The sequence below is a fragment of the Balaenoptera physalus genome (assembly GCF_965194825.1).
Source record: "Balaenoptera physalus genome assembly, chromosome: 5".
In the NCBI taxonomy this organism is placed as follows: Eukaryota; Metazoa; Chordata; class Mammalia; order Artiodactyla; family Balaenopteridae; genus Balaenoptera; species Balaenoptera physalus.
In genome coordinates, this window is record NC_138884.1 from 37,789,989 (window position 1) to 37,812,049 (window position 22,061).

General features: G+C 33.0%; 1 protein-coding gene across 11 annotated transcripts in view; it reads right to left on the minus strand.

The window, feature by feature from the left end:
• Window positions 1-22,061, minus strand: part of FBXW7 (F-box and WD repeat domain containing 7) — a 203,923-nt gene that overhangs the window by 41,883 nt on the left and 139,979 nt on the right. The window contains exon 1 of one of the 11 annotated variants that reach the window (XM_082463382.1): window positions 18,700-19,126. The exons of 9 other annotated variants lie outside the window; for them this stretch is intronic. In XM_082463382.1, the coding sequence (XP_082319508.1) occupies window positions 18,700-18,846 (147 nt within the window). In that variant the 5' untranslated portion in view covers window positions 18,847-19,126. Of the gene's footprint in view, window positions 1-913; window positions 3,673-18,699; window positions 19,127-22,061 lie in introns of those variants that run through there. One more of the 11 variants, XM_082463374.1, reaches the window with a different exon arrangement.

A 22,061-nucleotide genomic window follows, 5' to 3' on the forward strand; every position in this document is an offset into this window, starting at 1 on the left:
ATGGTGGTATGAGAGCACTTCAAAAAACTAAATCTAAATTTTATTTTTATTGAGTCAATGCATGTTCAAACTTCTGCAACATGAAAAAAAAATTCTATGAGGAACAGCTTAAATCTACCAAAGAATATAAAGTTAAAGCTAGCAAAAAGATGTTGAACTTTAGAATATTCTTAAAATTGTAATATTTTGTTAGCTCTTAGGATAAAGACAGACGGACACACACACACACACACAAACACACACACACACACACACCCCTCTTCATTTTAAGCCTTTCCTTTAAAGTTATTCTATCAGGAGACAAAAACAGCAAATTAAGAAGTTAGAATTTTTTCCAGAGATGTTGAATGAGGTGATATTAATCATCATGATCACAATGTAAAAAAGCAAAGACTAAAATTAGATGCTATTTTCTAAGATATTTTTACTCAACTAGCTTTTATTGAACAATTATAATAAACAGATTTTGTTAGGCCAAGGTGTAATTTACTCCCCACCAATTCATTTATTTCAAAGACCTTAACTTTGTGAAGTTCACTCTGTGTGTTTATATATAGGTAGCAAAGGAAAAGGAAATTACTGTGAGAAAAATTTATGGTGAGCTTCTAACCCCACATTTCATTTCAATATTATCAGTCTCATCCAAATGAATCCTGAGTCGTATAATGGTTCGCTATTTTCTGAACAATGAAACAAGAGGTGGAGAAAAACTAAACAGTGACTCAAACATTTTATTTTTATAGATCTAGACCTACCACATTCTAGAAATATTTAGCCAAGGTTACTGAAAGCCAGACGACTCCAAGCAAAAAAGGATGCAAAATTGAGCAAGATGTAGTCTCTATCCTGGAAGAACTCCCCAATTCAGAGGGAAGGACAGACAAATCAATAAAAAATGACAAAGCAATATAACTGATAAATAAAATTGCTCAATTTATACGACAATACACAGACCTAGAAAGAGGAAGAAATAAATGTTAATTGTTTAGAAATAAATGTCACACATGGCAATATATTAAACCAAAAGAATAAAGGAAAAATAAACACTAGATTTTATTCTGACTTGAGTGCTCCTTCAGTGCTCACTATCAAAGATACTATAAACTATTCAACTTTGAATAAGCAACTCTTAAAAAAAAAAATGGTCTCTTAAGAAAATGAAATATACAGGGAAGAGAACTTACTATACGCCAGGCACTCTTCTAGGTGCTTTACTTCTATTAACTCACTGAAACTGTGTTAACAATCCTGTGAAGTAGGTACTACTATTAACCCATTTTACAAATAAGGAACAGGCACGGTGAGTTTAAGTAACTTTCCCAAGGTCACACAACTATTGAGTTGGTAACAGCAATTTAACCACAGGGAGATCTTGGTCTCCAGTTTATAGAAAATGAAATAGGGTTTTCTACATATTATATAGCAAGAAGTATTGGTAGTTAAGAAATCTTTGGGATGCTTCCTGGGCTATTTCAGTGTGCAAATGTGTGATGTATGGATGAAATTTATGTTAGACTCACAGTAGACACAGAGAAAGAAAAGACAAACTAGGCAGCTAATTATGTACTCTGATACACTTTATTTGTGGGAATTTACTAAGAGCAACTTGACAAAGAGTTAACACACTACTGCCAATGCTTCCTTGGTGAAGAACTGCTCCAAGATGATGGCATCTTGGACATGTACTGAGGCTAGGCAGCCATCAGTAGGCAGAGTGGAAGAAAGTCTGATGGAAGGTGCTCACAACAACACATGGGTTTTGCCTCCTTTTCCCAAATACCCTGAGAACTTCTATCTCCTACCCTTATTTCTTCATGTTCCATGCTTTATTTCTCCAAAACGTGAAATAATGAAAAAGAGCTGAGAGCAGAATACACGAAAAGTGTCTTCACTGGAAGGTCCTTTCAAAGAGGCTACTGGGTCTCTCACCATTACCAAAATGATCTGAACGCTATAGTAGATAGGCAAAAGTTATTGTATACATTATAACACTTATTGAAGGAACTGCTTCAAGTGATCTTTATTGGTTACTCTAACCCAAATACACTTAACTGGGAATTATGACTTCTATTTGATTTTTAATTTAGTTTAGTTTAGTAGACAGCCTAAAAATACTTATTAACCAAGTACTGTGTACGTGTGTGTGCATATACATACACACACACACACAGCACTTTTCCATCTGAGTACATACAGAACATACTCTTCAATATGGGATTATCACTTTGGCCGTGTTTCTTAATTTCATCACATATGACCTTTTTCTAAGAGCCAATCCATCTTTAAGAAATGTCAGTTTGATCCATGTGTGGTTACCACTTTCTAGCAGTAAACACCATTGTCGATACATGCATATCTCTATGAGTCTACCCTACACTTTATGGTTTCAACTATCTCTAATTACCTTTATCCTAAGTAGGATACACAATTACAACAAATTTAGATTTATATGGTTATTTTAATCTCCCACAGACACTCATTCACTCAACATCTACTTGGTTGCCTATTATACACAAGCTAAATTAACTATGGTCTCAGCTTCATGACTGGAGTTCACAGTGTAGTAGGGGAGAAAGCATAAACAATTAAAACAGAGCAAAGCTGAAACTAGTAAATGCTACACAGTGTTAGAAAAATGCATAATGCTAAGGTTTTGACCTAGTTTGGGGGTTCAGAGAATGCTTCTCTTCTCTAAAGGAATGACTAAGCTGTGCTGTGGCGGGGGAGGGGCACCCGTAGGGCTGCAGTGCACAGAATAAAGGTATTATGGCAGGTGCAAGATGAGGCTAGAGAAGTAGAGAAGGGCCAGCTTATGCAAGACCTCATAAAGGATTTTGGTCTTTACCATAAGAGTAATGAAAAGTAAAGTCAGTCAAGGGAAGGGCATGACCCAGATATGCCTCTTGCAATATCATTCTGAATGTAATGTTAAGAACAGAATGGGGAGTAGAAATAGAGACAGATGCGGAGAACAGACATATGGATACCAAGGGGGAAGGGGGGTGGGATGAATTGGGAAATTGGATTGACATATATATATATTGATACTATGTATAAAATAGTTAACTAATGAGAACCTGCAGTATAGCTCAGGGAACTCTACTCAATGCTCTGTGGTGACCTAAATGGGAAGGAAATCCAAAAAAGAGGGGATATATGTATACGTATAGCTGATTCACTTTGCATATAGTAGAAACTAACACAGCATTGTAAAGCAATTATACTCCAATAAAAATTAAAAAGAAGAAAAGAAAAAAGAGCAGAATGGGGAAGTAAGTGAGAGTTGATGTGGAGAGACTGTGGCGGAAGCTATTCCGTTAGACCGTGAAAGAGATAATGTTGGCCTGGACTAGCTAGGTGCATAACAGATGGACAGAAGTGAAGAGTTAGGAGATATTTAGGACATAAAACTCAAAGGATTTGGTGACAGATTGGTCATGGGAAATAAAGGAGAGGGAGTTAGTTATTAACAATGACACCAAAGTTTCTTACTTATGCAACTGGATGGAAGATGACAGAGGACACTGAACAAGGTCAGTGTTTGTCTTTGTTTTCTAGAGCAGGGAGAATCATAAGTTCCATTTTTAGTCTTATTTGGTTTGAGGTGTCTTTGAGACATCCAGGTCTCAACTCCTATCATGCTCCAACTGGCTCTGGAGCTCAAAAAGAGGTCTAGATTGAAGATAAAAACATGGGAATTAACTGTGTATAGGCCATCTCCAATTTCCTTCGCAGAGGCACCTCCTCCCCATTTTAAAGCTGTGAATCACAGTGCTTGAACCCAACACCCTGTCACAACGTGTGCACATTAATTATTTGTCTCTCTTCCCCATTAGACTATAAGTTCCATAAAAGCAGTGACCACGTCTATTTTGATTCCTATTGTATCTCAGCTCCTCACACAGTTCTTGCACATATCAGGGTATCAATAAATAATATTTATATGAGATAATTAAGAATGTGAGATACACTCTAATCTACAATGACAGAAGTACAGAAATAATAACTGAAAAATATTAATAGGTAAACAATACATTTCACGTATTTATTATTTATTTAGTATTGCACTATACATATTATTACTTATAATATTTTATATGTTTTCCCCCTCAGGGAAAAGTAATAAAATTTTCTACATATTTATCAGTTACACAATTCAAGTATAAATTAAATTGGAAGAAAATATACAGTTTGATATGCAATGAAAATGCAATTATCTTTGTTGTTAAAAGCCACCCTGGTTTGGGACTTCCTGTACCTTTAAAAATGCCCAACAGAATATAAACTTTTACTGATAAAGGCAGTATACAGTTTTAACCACACTTAATGTACACCATTTCCTACAGATCTCACTTACCAAGTATTCTATTGATTCACAGGTATTAACCTAACAGATAGCATTTTTGTGCTTCAATTTTACTGACAGGAAACCTACAGCATGAAAGTTTTTGCGAGTTACCAAAAGCATTATAACTAAAAAAAAACTTCGGCAAATATGTATCTTAATCCCTATGAACAGAATAACAGGCTGAGTTCCATTTCCATTAAAATTAAATTGAAAACTGCATTTTTACATATAATTGCCTAGCTTTATTTTGCTTTACCTGCTTTTTATCACCATCTCCCATTGAGACAGGATGTATCAAGAAACATTACATTTAATGAAAAGGGTCAAAAGAACTAAGATCCCACTGAAATATCTTTAAAAAAAATATTGATAGATATTTCAATTACTACTTTATTCATTTTGGTTTTGTGAATATGAAACATATGCAAGTAATAATTTTAACAATAGATACACTTGGGGGCATACCATTCACTTCTAATTTTGAATGCAGATAGAACAAACATACCTCCTCTTAATCTTCAATGTAGTCAACACTACACATATGGATTTCCAAATCCTCTTTGGTTTTCATCTTCTGATAAATATTCTCATATATCAAAACTGAGGAATGTTATTATATCGCTCAAAGAATGTATACATGTATACATTTCAAAGCATGTATACAAAACACTTTTGTATATAAACATACTCTGGAATGTTAAGTAAATATATTTGAAGACTACAAAATATAGTGCAAGATGATGAGAAACACTAGCTAACAGTATCAGTGCTTTTTAAATTATATTAAAGAGAAACAAAATATACTAAAATAAAAAAGGAAAACTGATAAAAAAAATTTTGGAAGAGATTGTGGTTGGGCCATTTATTACTTATTTGCAGTTAATTAATATTCTAAAAAGGTCTACAAAAAGCTGAACAACCTCTCAAGCTCTGAATTCATGGCACTGACCTTAGACTTTCTCAGAATGATTTTTAGTGCACTCTGTTATTAGTAAAACCTGTTCAAACACATGCCCCATCTGCCAGCACCCCATCTGCAAGAGAGCTTCTTATTCTTGTAGACAGTACAACTTCTGCTTGCTTCCTTCTCTACATACCAGCTGTATGGTAATGAGTATGAGCAGCTGAAAATCCTGCATGATAACAAAGCTAATATGAAAACGGCAGAACAACAACTTCCCCTCAATGAAGCGGTTGTCGCATGAACATAGCAGATAAGCTGTTAAACGGGGGTTGGGGGTGGTGATGAGAATTTTATTTGTTTGTATGTGGGGGATGTGTGCTTGTGCCTGTGCACGCACGTGTGTGTTAAACATGGGTCTTCCACATAATTAAAAAATAAAAAGAACCAAGAGCAGTACAGGGTACCCAAGAAGGATCTAAATTTCTAAGTACTTTTGTTAAGACCTGTGAATCAATTCTTTAAATGTTTTAAGTCTCAACTCCTATATAGTAATAATATACCAGGTGTCATTTGGACAAGCTAGTTTTCAAAGATGTTAACAGGTTATGTTCCATTTCTTAATTAACTCATTTTGGGGCCTTTAGGGAAAGAAATGGCATCAAAACTTAAGAATCATAATGGAAACTATTTCCTAGACATTTTAGCTACTAACATAATATGTGACTCAACAAACTATGTTTTTAATTCTTATATAGCAATTTAATTTCTAAAAATTTAATGGTATTTGAAGCCAACACATTTATTCTGAACAGAGAAACTCCAAACAAAATACTAAGTGGCACATGTTACTTTCTTAATTCAGGAAGACATATTGGGGTTAATTTTTATATACATGAGAGTCACACTGAATGACCCTATATAATGTAAGAAGATCCAAATCACATTAATTTTTTATGTGCAGTATCTTTCCATTTAGAGATTAACAGTCATTCAGGAAACTTTAAGACAAATGACTATCAAAATTGGTGTTATACATTTTCTCTCACAATCTGAAGAAACTAAAAATGAAAAAATATTCAAAATACTAACCGTAAGTGAAAGAAATAAGTACTATTATATGAGGAGAATTAATTATATTTTTACCAACACATCTAAATAAGTCTTATGTGGACTTCATAACAGTTACTAAGTTCTTATTATATAACCATACTTTCTCTATGTTATTTCATTTTACCCATAAAACTATCCTGTGAAGTAGGTACTATTATTATTGCCATCCTACACAGGTGGCTTAGTAAGTGATGGAGCTAAAAACTTAACCCCAGGTCTAACTGACTCTATGTTCTTAAGCAGTCTGCCATACTGACATAAACTCCACAAGGGCAAAGATTTGGGTCTGTTTCATTCACTACTGTACTCCAAATGCCTAAAGTAGTCCTTGGTTCACAGAAGTTGTTGAATAGATTGAATGAATAGATGGAATGGATAGAAGAGATAACTGCTCAGTTGTTTTTTTATTAAGTGTACATCACTTTAAGTGAAAAAAAAAAGCTACCATAAATTTTGTAAAAACCCTTAATCATTTTGATACTAAAAAAAATTATTTACCAATAAAAGAATCTTAAAATAAGACTGTTTAGGAATCTCTTTACTTGTCAGGTTGAAAAATTAAGACTAAATTTTTAAAATTCTCATGATTAAACATTCATTTTGAAAGGTTGGTACAGAATGAATAAGAGCAAAATTGCACTGATTTTAGCATTTCCATGAATCCACTTGTCCTCGTTTATATTGTCTAACTATAAAAATGCATTTTCCCTGTTAACTAGCTTAACATATTCCTTGACTTCAAATATAAGTCAGGGCCATGAGCTTCTATAATATAAAAGCTTTTGTATAATATATATATATATATTATATAAAAGAACCTGAATTGAAAGAATAGTTCCAACTTAATAAAACAGCACCAATCATCCCTTAAAAAGTAAGATATAAGTTGTATTTCCTCAAAGAACACTTACAGATTTAAAAAACCCACAAATTCAGATGAGATTTACAAAAACAGTACTATACTGCCCCTACATGTTCAAACTAGTAGTAACAATGACATTTCAAAATCTAAAGTGATAATGTAGAGATTTCTGTGGATTATTGAAAATCTCTTTAAGCTTAAATTGTTCCCAAGTGAATTATATGAAATCACCCACACATAAAAAGGTAGTTAAAAACAGGAATAACCCAAAGTTTCAATTTTCACTTTCAATACTAACAAGGAGAAGAAATTTAAGATAAGAGAATTTCATCCAACATCATATTTTTTTCTCTCAAAACAGATTTCCCCAACCTTACATGAAGATATCATAAAATAACCATAAACAAATAGCTAATCACCTATGTGCTTCTGGGATCAATGTTTATATATTAATGTTTGAGAAATACTAACCGTTGAATTGTTTCCCCCAGACCTAAAAAAATTTCTATAAAGCTCATAAATGTATACATAAACACATATATACATAGGTACTACCAAAACCACAACAGAAACTTTTATTAATCTAATACCAGATTTACTTTTTAAAAATCTACTGTAATTATTTTACCTTTTATACATTGTAGGAATAAAGCACTATATATGCAAATAAAGAGATGTGCTGCATCAATAGGTTCTTGTAAAAGGAAATAAGAATGTCATTGCTTTTATCACAAATGGTAGTCCTTTCTGGTATTATTTCTATAGTAAAACTTACATCACATTTTAAAAATCCTACATTATATCTATCATTATTTGCATCTACCGTAATTAATCTACCATTATTTAACTGATTTATATGTGAGACACATTAATTTATGCAACTTTCCACAACAAGTCAGGGATAGGGCCAAGAACTCTAATTCTGACCCAGGTACGATCCAGAAAGAAATCACTATGGTGGACCTGATAGGATATTAAAGACTAAAGTTTTCTGGCAAGAACATGAAAAATGAAATAATATGGAATCATATTTAATCTTTCAGAGCCTCAAAATAATATAATATACTGGATACTACCTAACAGTATTTGAAAACTTGTAGATTTTACTATCAATACATTTCACTTAAGTTACCAAAGTAATCCTATCAAGTCAGGTAGAGTGTCTGCATATGCAGGCATGTGTACGGAGGTATCCTTATATACATACGGAGAAACTATAAACTACAAATGATCACCAGTTGACTTGGAAATGAAAAGTGTACAACTGAATAAAGGAGTCTGATGAAACACTGTATACTGGAGCAGATCAAACATGCTCTTCATGCCTAGGTAGAATTCTTAGGGTCACCAAAATGTTAAATTATTCAAAAGGTAGGATTTTTGTTTGTTTGTTTTGTTTAATAATGTATCTAGAACTGTGCCTGGCAATTAGTAGATGCTTATTTGTTGAATGGATTAATTAATCCATGTTCCTCTGACTGATATCATGAGGATATCATGGAACGGTGACAATAAGTCTCTCAGAGACAGAAAAGCATCAGTGGCCTCCTTAAGGGAAGGTCTCTGCCTTATTCATCTTTGTTACATTAGCATCACAAGCAGGGAGTATGTATACGCCTAATACATATTAGCAGAATTAAAATTAATTTAGCAGTGTTAATATTCCACGGAAATACTGAGAAAAATTTAAAAAGTTGTTGCGGTTCTCATTCCTCATTTAAAGTATCTATCTGATAGCATGAGTTGCCTTTAATCACTGAAGAAAAATAATATAGAAGCTCTGAACTATTATCATACTATATTGAGCTGCCTATAACTAGGTTAATAAAATTTAGGTATTCATTTATGTAATGTATGTTTTAAAGCCGTTAAATATGAATGTACTTAAGAGACTTAAGATAAGGCTTAGGTTACTTCGACATTTCAAAGTGTATTCCATTTCTGAATGTGGATGATACCTGTAAAACTCAAAGGTCTGCAGTTAGCTCCACAATTTTGGAGAAAGCTGTGTTCCTGACTTCAAAACTTTTGGAGTTTAGAAGGGTAATATGGTACATATACAGCGTATGGCAGAACACTTCCAGTACATCACGTACGAACATTTCTGCAGCAAAATATACAAATATTCAGATAAACAATAAAAGTGACTGTCTTAAGTTAATTAGGGTTAGGTTTGGCCAACTTGTTAAAACACTTTTTAGTTTTCAGGGCTTACTGGACTCCTGATTTGCAGACAAGGAACCGTGGATTTATTTCATACTTGTTTACCCAGCCAGAAGCTTTGTAACAAGTTTATTTTTAGCATATTTTTCATCTGTCTCCCATACTCCAAGTCTTAATATTTAGTTTCTGTAAAACATAACCTACAAATTTAACCTTGCCCTGTGATGTTAAAATTACTATACTATTTGTACAGATTAACTATCAACAAAAGGGATAACACTTCAGGGCAGTTATTTCTATGCTGCAGTTGTAGATTTACAAATCATGTTATAATTTGCTTTGCATTAATATCTGACAACTGAGGCACAACCTAATACTATGACATCACCTGATGACAAAAACATCTAGAAAGCAATGTTATCAGTAATTAGATATTGAGGTCTTCATAAATTGTGAAAACAAAGTATGAATTACGTATTTAAAAATCCAGGATTACATGGCAAAAGTTAACCTTGAAATATTTGGAAACTAAGGATCCATTCACTCAACAAACCCTTACCCAGGTCAGTATACCACACTGTTTATGATGCTGGAGCTAGACACCTGGGTTAGAATCTTAGCTCCATCATTTACTAGCTCTAGGGCAAGTTAGTTAAACTTCCTACACCTCTGATTCTACATCTATAAAATATGGATAATATAATGCAATCTACTTCATGAGGTTATTTTAAGGATTAAGTGAGTTCATATGTGGAAAATACTTAGAATAGTGTTTCCCCTGCATCCCAACCCAAGTTAGACTCTATTATATACTGCTACCCTGTTTTATCATCATCAAAACATTAGCATTAACAGTTACTTTTCTGTTTCCCTAAATTAGAATCTAAGCTCCATGAGAGCATGGCGTTTGTCCATCTACTTTACTGTTATACCTACAGGTTCTAGAAAAGTTCCCAACTCTGTTCTAAGTCCTTAACACATATTTTGGGTCTGTTACTACTATTAATAAACTTCATATCCAGATATAAGTGAATAATTTTGCAGCAGTATAATTAATGTGAAAAAACAAGATGTGAGACCAAGCAATAATACAAGTTTCTTCTGTCCATAACTTCTCTGATTATCTGCTTAGCAAACTTCCTTCACGTTTTCATTTAAAGTTACTGTGAAGCCTTTCCTGAGCCATTTGAATTGAGACTTGGGTGGCCCTCTCATGCTCCCACAGTACTTTGTATATGGGTCCATTTAAAGCAATTATCCTTTGGTCTAAGGGTTTGTTTGTGGTTTTACCACTACCTATTAAATGCTTAATGGATTGTAATTTTCATTTTTGTATGTTCACAGGCAGAGAGGAAGAATCATCACCTTTTTATTTACAGCCACCGCCTTGCACAGTATAGAAAATAAGACCAGAAGAAAATTTACAATTTATATTCTGTTTACTCATGTTTATGCATGATGTATGAAACATTCTTAAGAAGAAACTGATAGGATCAAAAATAGAATGACCTGATATGTGGTAACCAGTTAATTCCTTTATTGATAAAATAAGTAGTGACAATAAAAGATATCAGATGATCTGAAAATGCCAATTTTTTCCCAAGTTCCAATGGAATATATCTGTGGAAAAAAACTTTAGGAAGCCACATTTTAGTTTACTCAAAAAAAAAATCAGATAAAACTATTAAAATCTCTCTCCAAATTTGCTCATAGCACCACCCTGTTCTTCCTTCTCTCCAAAGTATTGTAATAATTTTTATTTTAGCATTTGCTGACTTGTCTGGCTACTGTAGACTCTCAAAAGTGCCATCTAAATGAGTACACCCTATGTTTGTTTCTCCTTCGTTTTCGGAACTGCTAAGTAGTAATTACTTTTAAAATTAAGTGTCAAACTGTATCTGAGTTTAGTTATATTTAGAAAATGAAATATTCAAAATCACAGCTGCACAGTCATTTAAAAACATTTAGTAAACAAAAACATGCCATATTCTAACAGTACAAAAACTCCTTAAAGAATTTTCCAAACTTAACAAAAGCTTCAACAAATTGGTCATACAAATATTTACACTAACTTTCTCTTGCACATCACTGGGAGCATGAAAAGATAGTAGAGATAATTTCTGAAGTCTAAGAGTTCATAGCCTCAACTGAGGAAACAAGATAACTAAATGAAGCTGTCAAATAACACCACTGAGCAGTACATATATGTCTAAGGGCCAAAGGTAATTGCAACAACTACAATACGTTCCACTAATGGATGAGGACAACGGTAGATGCAACCAGTGTCCAGGAGGAAGGTTCCAACCAGAGAGACAAGCTAGATTGTGAGGTCATGGAAAGGATTTGGAGAAAGAGGCACAAATGTAACTGGCAGATACTGAATAGATTAGTATGGGGGAGGGGAACACGATACTGGCTTTTTAAAGGTTTCATATTTCTATATGTTAAGGAAATATCCATCTATTTCCTCTTGGCTAAGAGTTCCATGAAACAAATGTTGAGTTTCATGAAATGCCTTTCAGGCATCAAGGTATTTTAGAAAAGGAGACTTGCTACAACTATTTTAAATGAGAATTAATCATAGCTAGACTAGAGTTAAAAAATAAAAATAAAAGGTAAACCTGGATTGGGGCAAAAGGCAAAGCTATGTCAGAAATGTAAGACTAAGTTGTAGTGCTTTAAGAAATAGGCAAGTATTTCTGGCAGCTGCTTTTGCTAGCATGAAAAGTACTCCTGTAGTAAAGATTATTAATAGCAATATACTTTGGGAGAGGCTGTCATTTAAACTGTACAAACAACACACTAAAACTCAGAAATGTAAAAGTATAAACTAAGATGACAAAAACTGAGATAACCATAAGACAGTAAAAATGTGTTAAATCAATGATAAATTATAAAACTATACACATGGATCATCTGTTTAGACAAAAACAGAGATAATAGTTTTAAAACTATGGGAAGAGTAGAAGAAAATTATAGTTGAAAATAATATTGGTGACAGGTTTATGGCAAACATTATTTTCCAGAAAGTATTATTTTAAAAAATCACCATGAACAACAAATAATTTCTTGATCTATTTATATATTTTCCTAATGAAGTTGTAAGTATGAACACATATCATTATTTTCTCAAAATGAAAAAAAAATTCCTTCAATAGAAAACCTAGAACAATAAACATAGAAATATAATGATATAGTATCAACTAAGTAAAATCCATAAAACTTTGCCATGGTAGGAATCAATTTGCTTAAAATATGATTTCTTTCTCTTGTTAAACAACATTAGAAGTCCCTAGTGCTGGTTTTTATTTGGTACAATCTTTCTGGAAAAGAATTTAGCAGTATTTATTAAGAATCTAAAAAAATTCACACTCCTTGACCCAGTAATTCTACGTCTGGAAAAATGTGTATAGAGATGTTAAAGATTTATGTATAAAAAAGTTCAAAGCAGGTCACTGACCAAATCAACAGCAGCCAGAAAATGATGACACATTCATTTGGCAGATTATACACTTTTGAATAACTACAGCCATGGGGAACTACTAGCAATATATGAAAAATGGATTAACGTATCGATTTTGTTTAAAGAGTTATTTAAATTTTTTACTGTGGTTATTTCTGAGCAGTGGAATTACTGATAATTTAGGAAAATGTAAAGAAACATTTCTTCTGCATTTTACATACTGAGCATGTCTAATTTTTATAAACAGAAGTAAAAGATATTAACTACTGGAAGAAAATAAAAATTCTCTATATCATAATTCAACTCAGGGAATTTAGGGGATTATCAAATTATTAAATTCAGGATGGTAATAACTCACAAATTTGCTTTACCAACAGAATTTATGATGGATTATAAAATCTTCCTACAAGTGAAAATTTTATTGTAAATAATTAGAGAGGCAGTTATTTGAAACAAAGGCAATACAACTGTTTGATAAAACTGGCAGACCTTTGCTGAAAAGTCTATTAAAGGAGCTTAATAGATTATAATTATATATAGCTTGAACTAACTGAAGATTATACACACAAAAACAACAGAATAGATTATGCCTGAATGAGATTAAAATTTTGAATATAGGTTTTTTTTAAATTAGTATCATCAATAGTTCAACAATAAAGAAAAAACTTGAATCCAAGACAGTATTGAAGCTAAGAGAGGTATAATGCTGTTTTTAATTTTTGTCATCATAGTCAAAAGTACTAAATGAACAAACTGATGAGAATGGTACTGCACTGCAGTTTGAGGATGGTTAATCTGTCAGACACTCTGTTCTGAGTTGCTTCCTACCAAACATAGACCCTGAGGTATGACAAACATTCTCTCCTTAACCAAACTCTAGTCAGGCTCCTGAGCTCTTTTTCAACTAGGACCTGTCCTTCGGCATGTTCTCAGGAACCAAATTTTAGCAAGAATCCTGCTACATCAGTCTAACCAGAATTCCCCGCCCTTGATGTCGATCACCTGTGGTATCTGGTCACCCTCTCCATATCTGTTGGGTTCGCCATCCTCCACCATCCCCCAGGGGATTTCTGACCACCTTGGTTAAGTTCATTTAACCAGAGCACCCCCCCCCCTTTACCCCTGATGCTTCCTCTTAGAAATTATCTACCCACTGAACCCCATGCTGCTCCTTGGCTATAAATTCTCACTTTTCTTTGTTCTATTAAGAATTGAGCCCAATCTATCTCCCCTACTGCAAACTCCCCTTGTAGTAGTCCCTATACATATCATGACAGTCCCCCTGAATAAAATCTGTCTTACGATTTTAATAAGGTTCATGAACAATTTTTTCTTTAACAGGTACCATCCCTCAGCTTACAGAAAGACTACAAACATGCATACTGTTTGAATATTTCTAGTTTTTTATCACTATAATCATTGCATCATCTGTGGGATAACTTTACAAATGAAACATCTTGAAAGAGATTACACAAAAAATCCTAAATTTATAAATGTAGCATGCTACCAAAAGTTATTTGTAGTTCAATTATTTGAATCTTTGAATGAATTTTCTCAAAGAAACAATTTCAACAATGATAGGCTCCCAGGTTTACCCACCAAAATATGAATATAATAGTAGTTGAAAAAAGTTGAGTTCATAAGAAAAAGGTCACAAAACATAGTAGAAAGAGAATGGCTACTACCTGCAGCATTAGAGAGTTCTGAGGTTAAATACCAGCTTTACTATTTACCAAGAAAACTGGGGAGAGGTAACTTGTTTGAGCCTCAGCTTCCTAGTCTACTGAGTGGAGATAAAACCTAACTTACAGTACTTAGCAAACGTTTAAGTCATATAAGAATTATTTAAAATATACAAAATAGCTGGACAATGCCTAGAATATATAGTAGGTCCTTTTAAAATAAGAGCAATTATTAATAGCATTATTATGCTACTACTGTACATAGAGAAGGAAAATTAAAAAGCAGTATGTTAAAATTCTAGTGATTATATACATAAAAATTTTTCTCTATATAGCTACAAAAGAATTAGAAGAGAGAATGAGGGTTTTTAAAGAAAATGAAAGGTTATGGCTCTAACAATCTCTTTCTAAAAATCTACTGTCAGCTGAAACTTATATTCAAGCAAAAAGATATATGCACAAGAAGATTCACTATAGTATTACTGTAATCATAAAAATCTGTATTTCACTGTTTCGTAAATACAGTTTTATTAAAACACAATCATGCTCATTCAACTACTCCTTTAAGTATTGCCTACAGCTGCTTTCATGCTACAATGGCAGAGCTGAATAGTTCTAACAGTGACTATCTGGTCCACAAAGCGTAAAATAGCTGCTGGCCCTTTGCAGAAAAAGTTTGTGGACCCCTGACTTAAACTAACCCTCAAAGATAACAATACACAGGAGTGATATTAACTCAAATATTTTCTCAAGTGACTCAAATATTCTATTTCAATTTTATTTCTATTTTCACTTTAAAGAAAGATTATTTTAAATATGGTACTTTAAACAGAACTGGATATGGAATAACCAGTACAAAACTGTTTTCAACTATCAGAAATCTAGTCATACATTTCATTGTTGCCTGAGCTCTTGGGTTGCAGGTGAACAAGTCCTTGTACCACATTGCTCCCGCCTCGCCTCCCTGCTGCTCCTACCAGCAGCTCTACCCCATTCTCTTAGCTCTGTTGCTGTTGCTGATGCTTATGCTACACAATCGGTCGGTGGTTCAAACCCAAGAATATAAAGGCACTCTAAAAACATTTTCCTTCTATAAACCAACACAGTCAACCAGATATCTTTAAAAGCCCTATATACATAACCAATTGCATGCCTTTTGGAAATTTCTACCAAAATAGTAACATTGAAGAATAACTTTAAGAGAATATTGTCAATGCTTGAAAGTCTCCAAACAGAAACGAGTTAATAAATGAAATTTAAACATTTTAATGACTTTTCTTTCAACATACTATTATTAATTGTAAGATATTATTTCTCTTATCACTAGAAAGAAAAAAATGCTGCCAGCTAAGCTATGAAATTCCATCCAGACGTACACTAATTTTACATATGTTTAAAACGTAGAAAAATAATGTATCTTAGGATTTAGGAAATACAGTATTACCATAACTAGGTATTCCAATTTCAAAGAAAAATAAAACAATTTTCCAGTGATTTTATAGACTTAAGTAAGTTTTTCCTGTAAATATTCTCTTCCTTTAAAGGACGATCAGTTCTTTTAGAATAAAAAGTTATATACTCAACTAATATTCTCAAATATTCCTGATGCTAAGAATTACCTATAGGACTTATATGAACTATGAGGACCTAAATACTAAAAACATTTTGATTGATGGTAACTGGTTAATAGCTAGATTGCTATTTCTTTACTGTCGTTAGTATTAAGTCCAAAGTATCTCTGATGAGGAGCTAGAATAATTTACATAATAATAAATTAGACTATCATTACTAATAGTACTTAACAATGAGGTAAATAAATTTCCTGAAAACATTTCGAGAGCTGTAAATTGAAGCTGTAGTTATGACAACTATTTTAAAGAATTTTTCACAATTTTCAAAATTATTTTATTGTGCAAACATTAAATGGATCAACACCTATGATGGATGGAGGCGCAATAACATGTTTTTCAACTTTTAATAGGCCAAGACTACATACAGTCTTGTAAGAGTTCACTATACATTAGCTCACTGCTTGGAAGGATAAAAATGGCCTACAAAATAGAGAAGTCTGTACACTTGTTGTCAGTGTATAACAATCTGATTGAAAGAGGCTAAACGTACCTAATAGAAAAGATATACTGGATGTTAGATACAAAATATGATTAATTACATATCACACCAAAAGTCTTTTTAAAATCTTTGATAAAAATATATTAAAAAGTATCTATCATTAACACTACCAAGGGAAAGTTAGTAAGTTAAAACAACAAAGAACATGTGAATCAATTTAAAGCTACCTAACTTAACCAGTTGCAAAAAGGAGGGGAGAGGATATAATTACTCGATCCCTCTAATATTTCTAGTAGTCAGAGTCAATGAGTTATACAATAGTAAATTATTGGCAGGCAGTCTAAAACTGAATGTGTTAATTTTGTTATCTATCTTCCCCCAAACTAGAACTATGTTCTAGTTTGAATTTTAGTTTTTGAAGTTAGTCCTCTTCTATAATTACAAACGCCAGGCTATAATTTAACATAACAGTAACCTAGAAAAGTCAAACTGAATAGTGACCCTAGGAAACCCTCAAGGAAAGCCCTGAAGTTCTCTATTAATTTTTCTTATAGAATCTGCTCCTGAGCCTTTTAAGTTTCATGCACTTGTAAAGAAGATACAGATAGAAAACATACAGTGTGACATAATGAATAATCTGCTATATACTGTACTTAAGTTTATTAGAAATATTCAACAAGAACAAAATTATCTTGTTAAGATCTTAACCCCTTAATTTTAAAAACTCACACTTCTTTTCCTTAATTTGAAAGTTTACTTGTATTGGTATTTTTTTACATAAGTATTAAAATAATAAATTAGTTTATTAATGACCTTAAAGCTACTAGAGGCCTCTGTGTAAATGTTTAAATCAGAGCAGTGACCTCATTCAGAAGTTATAAAAGTGACAAAGTGACAGAAGACAAAATAAAAGACACACTTTCTGAAAATATAGTTAAGAAGAAAATAAGAGGGTGACAGAGATATTTATATTCTATTTTCAACGTTTAAACTGTATTACATTTAAAACTTACTCAAAATGTTTTTCAACATGGCTACCATTTATTGGAGTAGAAGTAGAAACAATTCAAAAAGAACTAAGGTAATTAGAAAACATATTTTTACAAAGGCTATTTAAGTCCAAGCAAATAGAAGATTCTGTTCACTAAAGAGGAAAAATATGTTTCAGGTGTTGTAAGTTAACCTACTTGTTTAATAGAATGTTTCCCTTTCAGTAAAAAAAAAAAAAAAAAAAGGCGGTAGGGGGGAGTTGGTAAAAGGAACTAAAACACTAATAGCACTGATATATAAAAACACTCAATGAATCTCCAACAGGTATTTTTTGGTTTAATGTGTTCAGGATCCTAAACATATTTTAGATCTAAAAATATATCACTCTAGTTAATAATTCAAAATGGCAATACCAAGTAACACAGAAAATACAACAAAACTGTTAATATTAACAGGGTCAAAATTTGGCGAGGAGGAGAATGTCATCCCAAAAAACATTCAATAGATCATAACCTGATTATAGATTAGCACAAGTTCTACAAAATGTTAGTTCAGAATTGTCTATATATAAACTGTATCGTAACTGCCACACAATAGCATGCTATTTTTATTTCATATAACAGCAAAAAGTAACGTCTCTATTATGTTAGGTCTGAATTTAAGAAATAGTGATTTAAAAACAATCTAGCTTAAATTGGCAGATAAACTCTTTAAGAGAGCTAAATGCTTTAATTATCATGTATAAGGACCATACCCACCAGCTTTTTACTTTTCCCACAAAATAAAAACAACAAATTTGGGGTGTTAGTATTTGCCGACATATTTCAAAACATACTTTTTAAATTTACCAATTTTAAGTAAGTTTAAAGAATTCTAATACCATAAAAATAAATGAGAGACACAAAACAGTGAATTAGGTAACCTTGCCCTCAAGGCTCTCTATCATACTATTAAAACTATCACTTACAGAAGTTTTCACTGGCTACATAATGCACTGATAGTTTTAGTTATAAATACCAATTGAAATTTGAACCATTTCTTCACCAAAAGAGGCAGAAGTAGTTCATTTAAATAAATATTCCTATTTTTCAAATGTGTGAGACTTACCCGTCTTCGACAAAAGGGGAGGCCTTGGGCAATGATGCTAATGCTAAATATCTTCATCATGGTTTGATGTGGTAGAGGCTCTTTTGCACTTTTAAGATCAACAGGAACCAAGCCATGGTTTAGAGTAGCTTTTCCCGGTTTTGACATTTTAAAACTCCTCTTGGCTGATGAATACTCTCTACATGTAATACAGGCACATTACTAAAAACTCTAACCACCGAACTAAAATATAACTTTCTAATTTATAAAAAAGGCTGAGAACCCAAGGCCTGCTGCTTTTGTCTTTCAACCTTCTCCTACCAAATGTCCTGACCTGTCTGAGGCTTGGTGAAGTGCAAACTGTCCTAGAATAGCCAGGAGTTATAAACTACTGAAGTGAAAGCTCCTGCTCCTGCCAGTCAAACAGCTGGTGAACCTCCCGTACAAAGTCAGTAATGCGAAGACAACCAAAGCAGGGCTGTGCTACAGGGTCCCTTCGAAAACTTCTCCAGTGACTAACCTAGGTATTCCCTAGAAAGTGAAAGTAAACTTTTCTTTACAAAAATCCAAAAGATAAACATTGTATTTTCTCTTAAATATTTATTAAGTCTTCCTTACCCAAATATCAGCATTAATATTTTAGGAGTGTTTCGAATTGTGCTTCAAATTTAAGGACAGCATTTATGCATGCTCAAAAAATACAAACATATATTTGTTCTATTTTAGATATATTCAGAATGAGCACTATATCTTCAAGCATTTGTCTTAAGCATGCTCTCCTTTCCTCTTCCATATGTACCAGTCTTCATCTCAAACTAAGACATTAAATCAACTCTAGCTCTCAATAGCTATTAATATGCACTGCAGGTTAATTTTACCAGGAGACATTTTAGATGTTTGCAAATTTCAGTTCAATCTCTCTAATTCTGAAACACTTAGTGATTCCACTTGGAAGTATAACAGTAATGTGGCTGATTAAATATATTTAAAAACCCAAGTATTTATAAATGTAACCTGTGTTGGGAAGTAATTATAGTAAAATGAATAATAACTAACCAGTTCATCACAAATCCTTAGGGTTTAATTTCTCTAACATACCATAGTTAGATACATCTTCCTAAAACATGGAGACGGAATGTGGTGTACAATACACTCCTCAAGAACTTTCAATGGTTCCCCAAAGCCTAAGATAAAGTTTGGAGATGAAGACTCTCCTCAAAGTGGCCCCAAACTCACTTTTTCGGCATTATCTCAAATATTTCCCTAAATTAACTACTTATGCCATGCTAATTAATCTTTATGCTACATTTCATTTCCAAGCCCATGAACTAGAACATTATGATGATTTTAAAAAAGCCTAGTGTGAGAATTGATAGTAGTTTTAATAGACAGATAATAGATGTAAACTATCCATTCACAATGCTCAGCTAATGTTTGTTCTCTCCTTCCATTTTTTTCTTCCAACAGCCAGTCAACTCACTCATCTCTCCTTCCACCTGCTTTTATGGATTTTTATAGGTGGGAATTTAGAATGTGATATGGAGAGAGTTAGAAAGGAGAATGTCAGAAATGGGTGGTCTCTTCTTTGACTTGGGTGAGATCTGTCTTACTAAATACACAAAGTGGGTTGCTGGGAAGTCAATCCACACACAAGAAACACCCCTAGTCCTACCACGATGCTACTTTCTTAAAGTACACCCTTCTCTGATATCACAATTTAAAATGTAGTTGAAAATGCAAAATCATTAAGCAGAGATGACATTTTTAGTTACACAAAAGTAAACAACTGAATTCCTCCAAAGTAGATATGTAAATGACCAATAAGTACATGTAAAGATGCTCAATTTCACTAATAATTAGGCAAATGCAAATCAAAACCAGAACCACACTGCACACCCGTTATTACGGCTATTATTTAAACACAGACACACACAAATAAGTGTTGGCAACGATGTGGAGAAACTGGAACCCTTGTGTATTGTTGGTAAGAACGTAAAATGGACAGAGCTACTGTGGAAAATACGGAGAGTCCTCAAAATATTACTATGTGATCCAGCAATTCCACTTTTGGATATACACCCCCAAAGAATTGAAAGCAGGGCTCACACAGATATTTGTACAACCATGTTCATAGCAGCATTATTCACAACAGCCTAGAGGTGGAGACAACCTAAGTAACCAATAATGGATGAATGGGTAAAAAAATGTGGTACATACACATACAACGGAATATTATTCAGCCTAAAAAGAAAGAAGATTCTGACACAGCATGGATGAACCTTGAAGATACAATGCTAAGTTAAATAAGTCAGTCAAAAAAGGATACATATTGTATGATTCCACTTATCTGAGGTCCCTGGAGTAGTTAAATTTATAGATAGAAAGTAGAATGGTGGTTGCCAGGGGCTCAGGGGAGAAAGGAATGAGGTGTTAGTGTTTAATGGGTACAGAATTTTTGCTGGAAAAGATAAAACACTTCTGGAGATGGACAGTGGTAACGGCTGCACAACACTGTGAATGTACTTAATGCTACTGAATTGTACACTTAAACATGGTTAAAATCGTAAATTTTATGTTATGGGTATTTAATCACAATACAAAAATTGTTTTCGTAAAAAAAAGTAAATGACTAAGAATACAACCATAACCACTGAAAAAACCCAACAGAGATCTAGGGATAGGAGAGAGGGTACTGGAAATCTGTTAAGTTGATACGGTACAACAAGGTGAGACTGATACCTAAGATAAGGATGTCTACGGCCCCACTAGACTACTTACTACCTTGCAGAATGAATGTCTCTAGCCTCATTCTAATCTCAGCATCTCCTCTGGTGCTCATTTTATTCCTTAACACAAGTCTAATTTTTTTTTTTTTTTTTTTTAATAACATAACCTTCAGTCTTATTGTGTCTGTTTCTCCTTATTAGAAAAATCCCTTTGTTGAGGCAGCTCCCGTGGAATGCCCCCTCTCCAGGTTACTATCAGGGTCTACTTTGTTAGTATTACATATAGTTTTAGGTAGGCATTCTTTATTCTCAAAAAAATTCTGTCTCAGTGATATCTTTGAATCAGTTAATTAACCTCTCAAAATTCATTTCTTGATACCACATAGAAGATGTAATTTAAACTATGTGTTATTTCAATCCAGAAAAATTAGAAGAGTGTACTTCCTTCCGCAAATTTAACATATTCTGCAGAGAAAAATGAATCAAACAGATCAACTCCAATTTTGACTTTCACTTAATAAAGATCACCATACTGAAAATTAGTTTTCACTTTTATATTGAAATTTATAATCACATGTATTTACATGTAGGTAGTTTGAAGATAAGGATGATATGAACCTCTCTAATCTTCTTGGAGTCTGATCCTAAAGCAAGAGA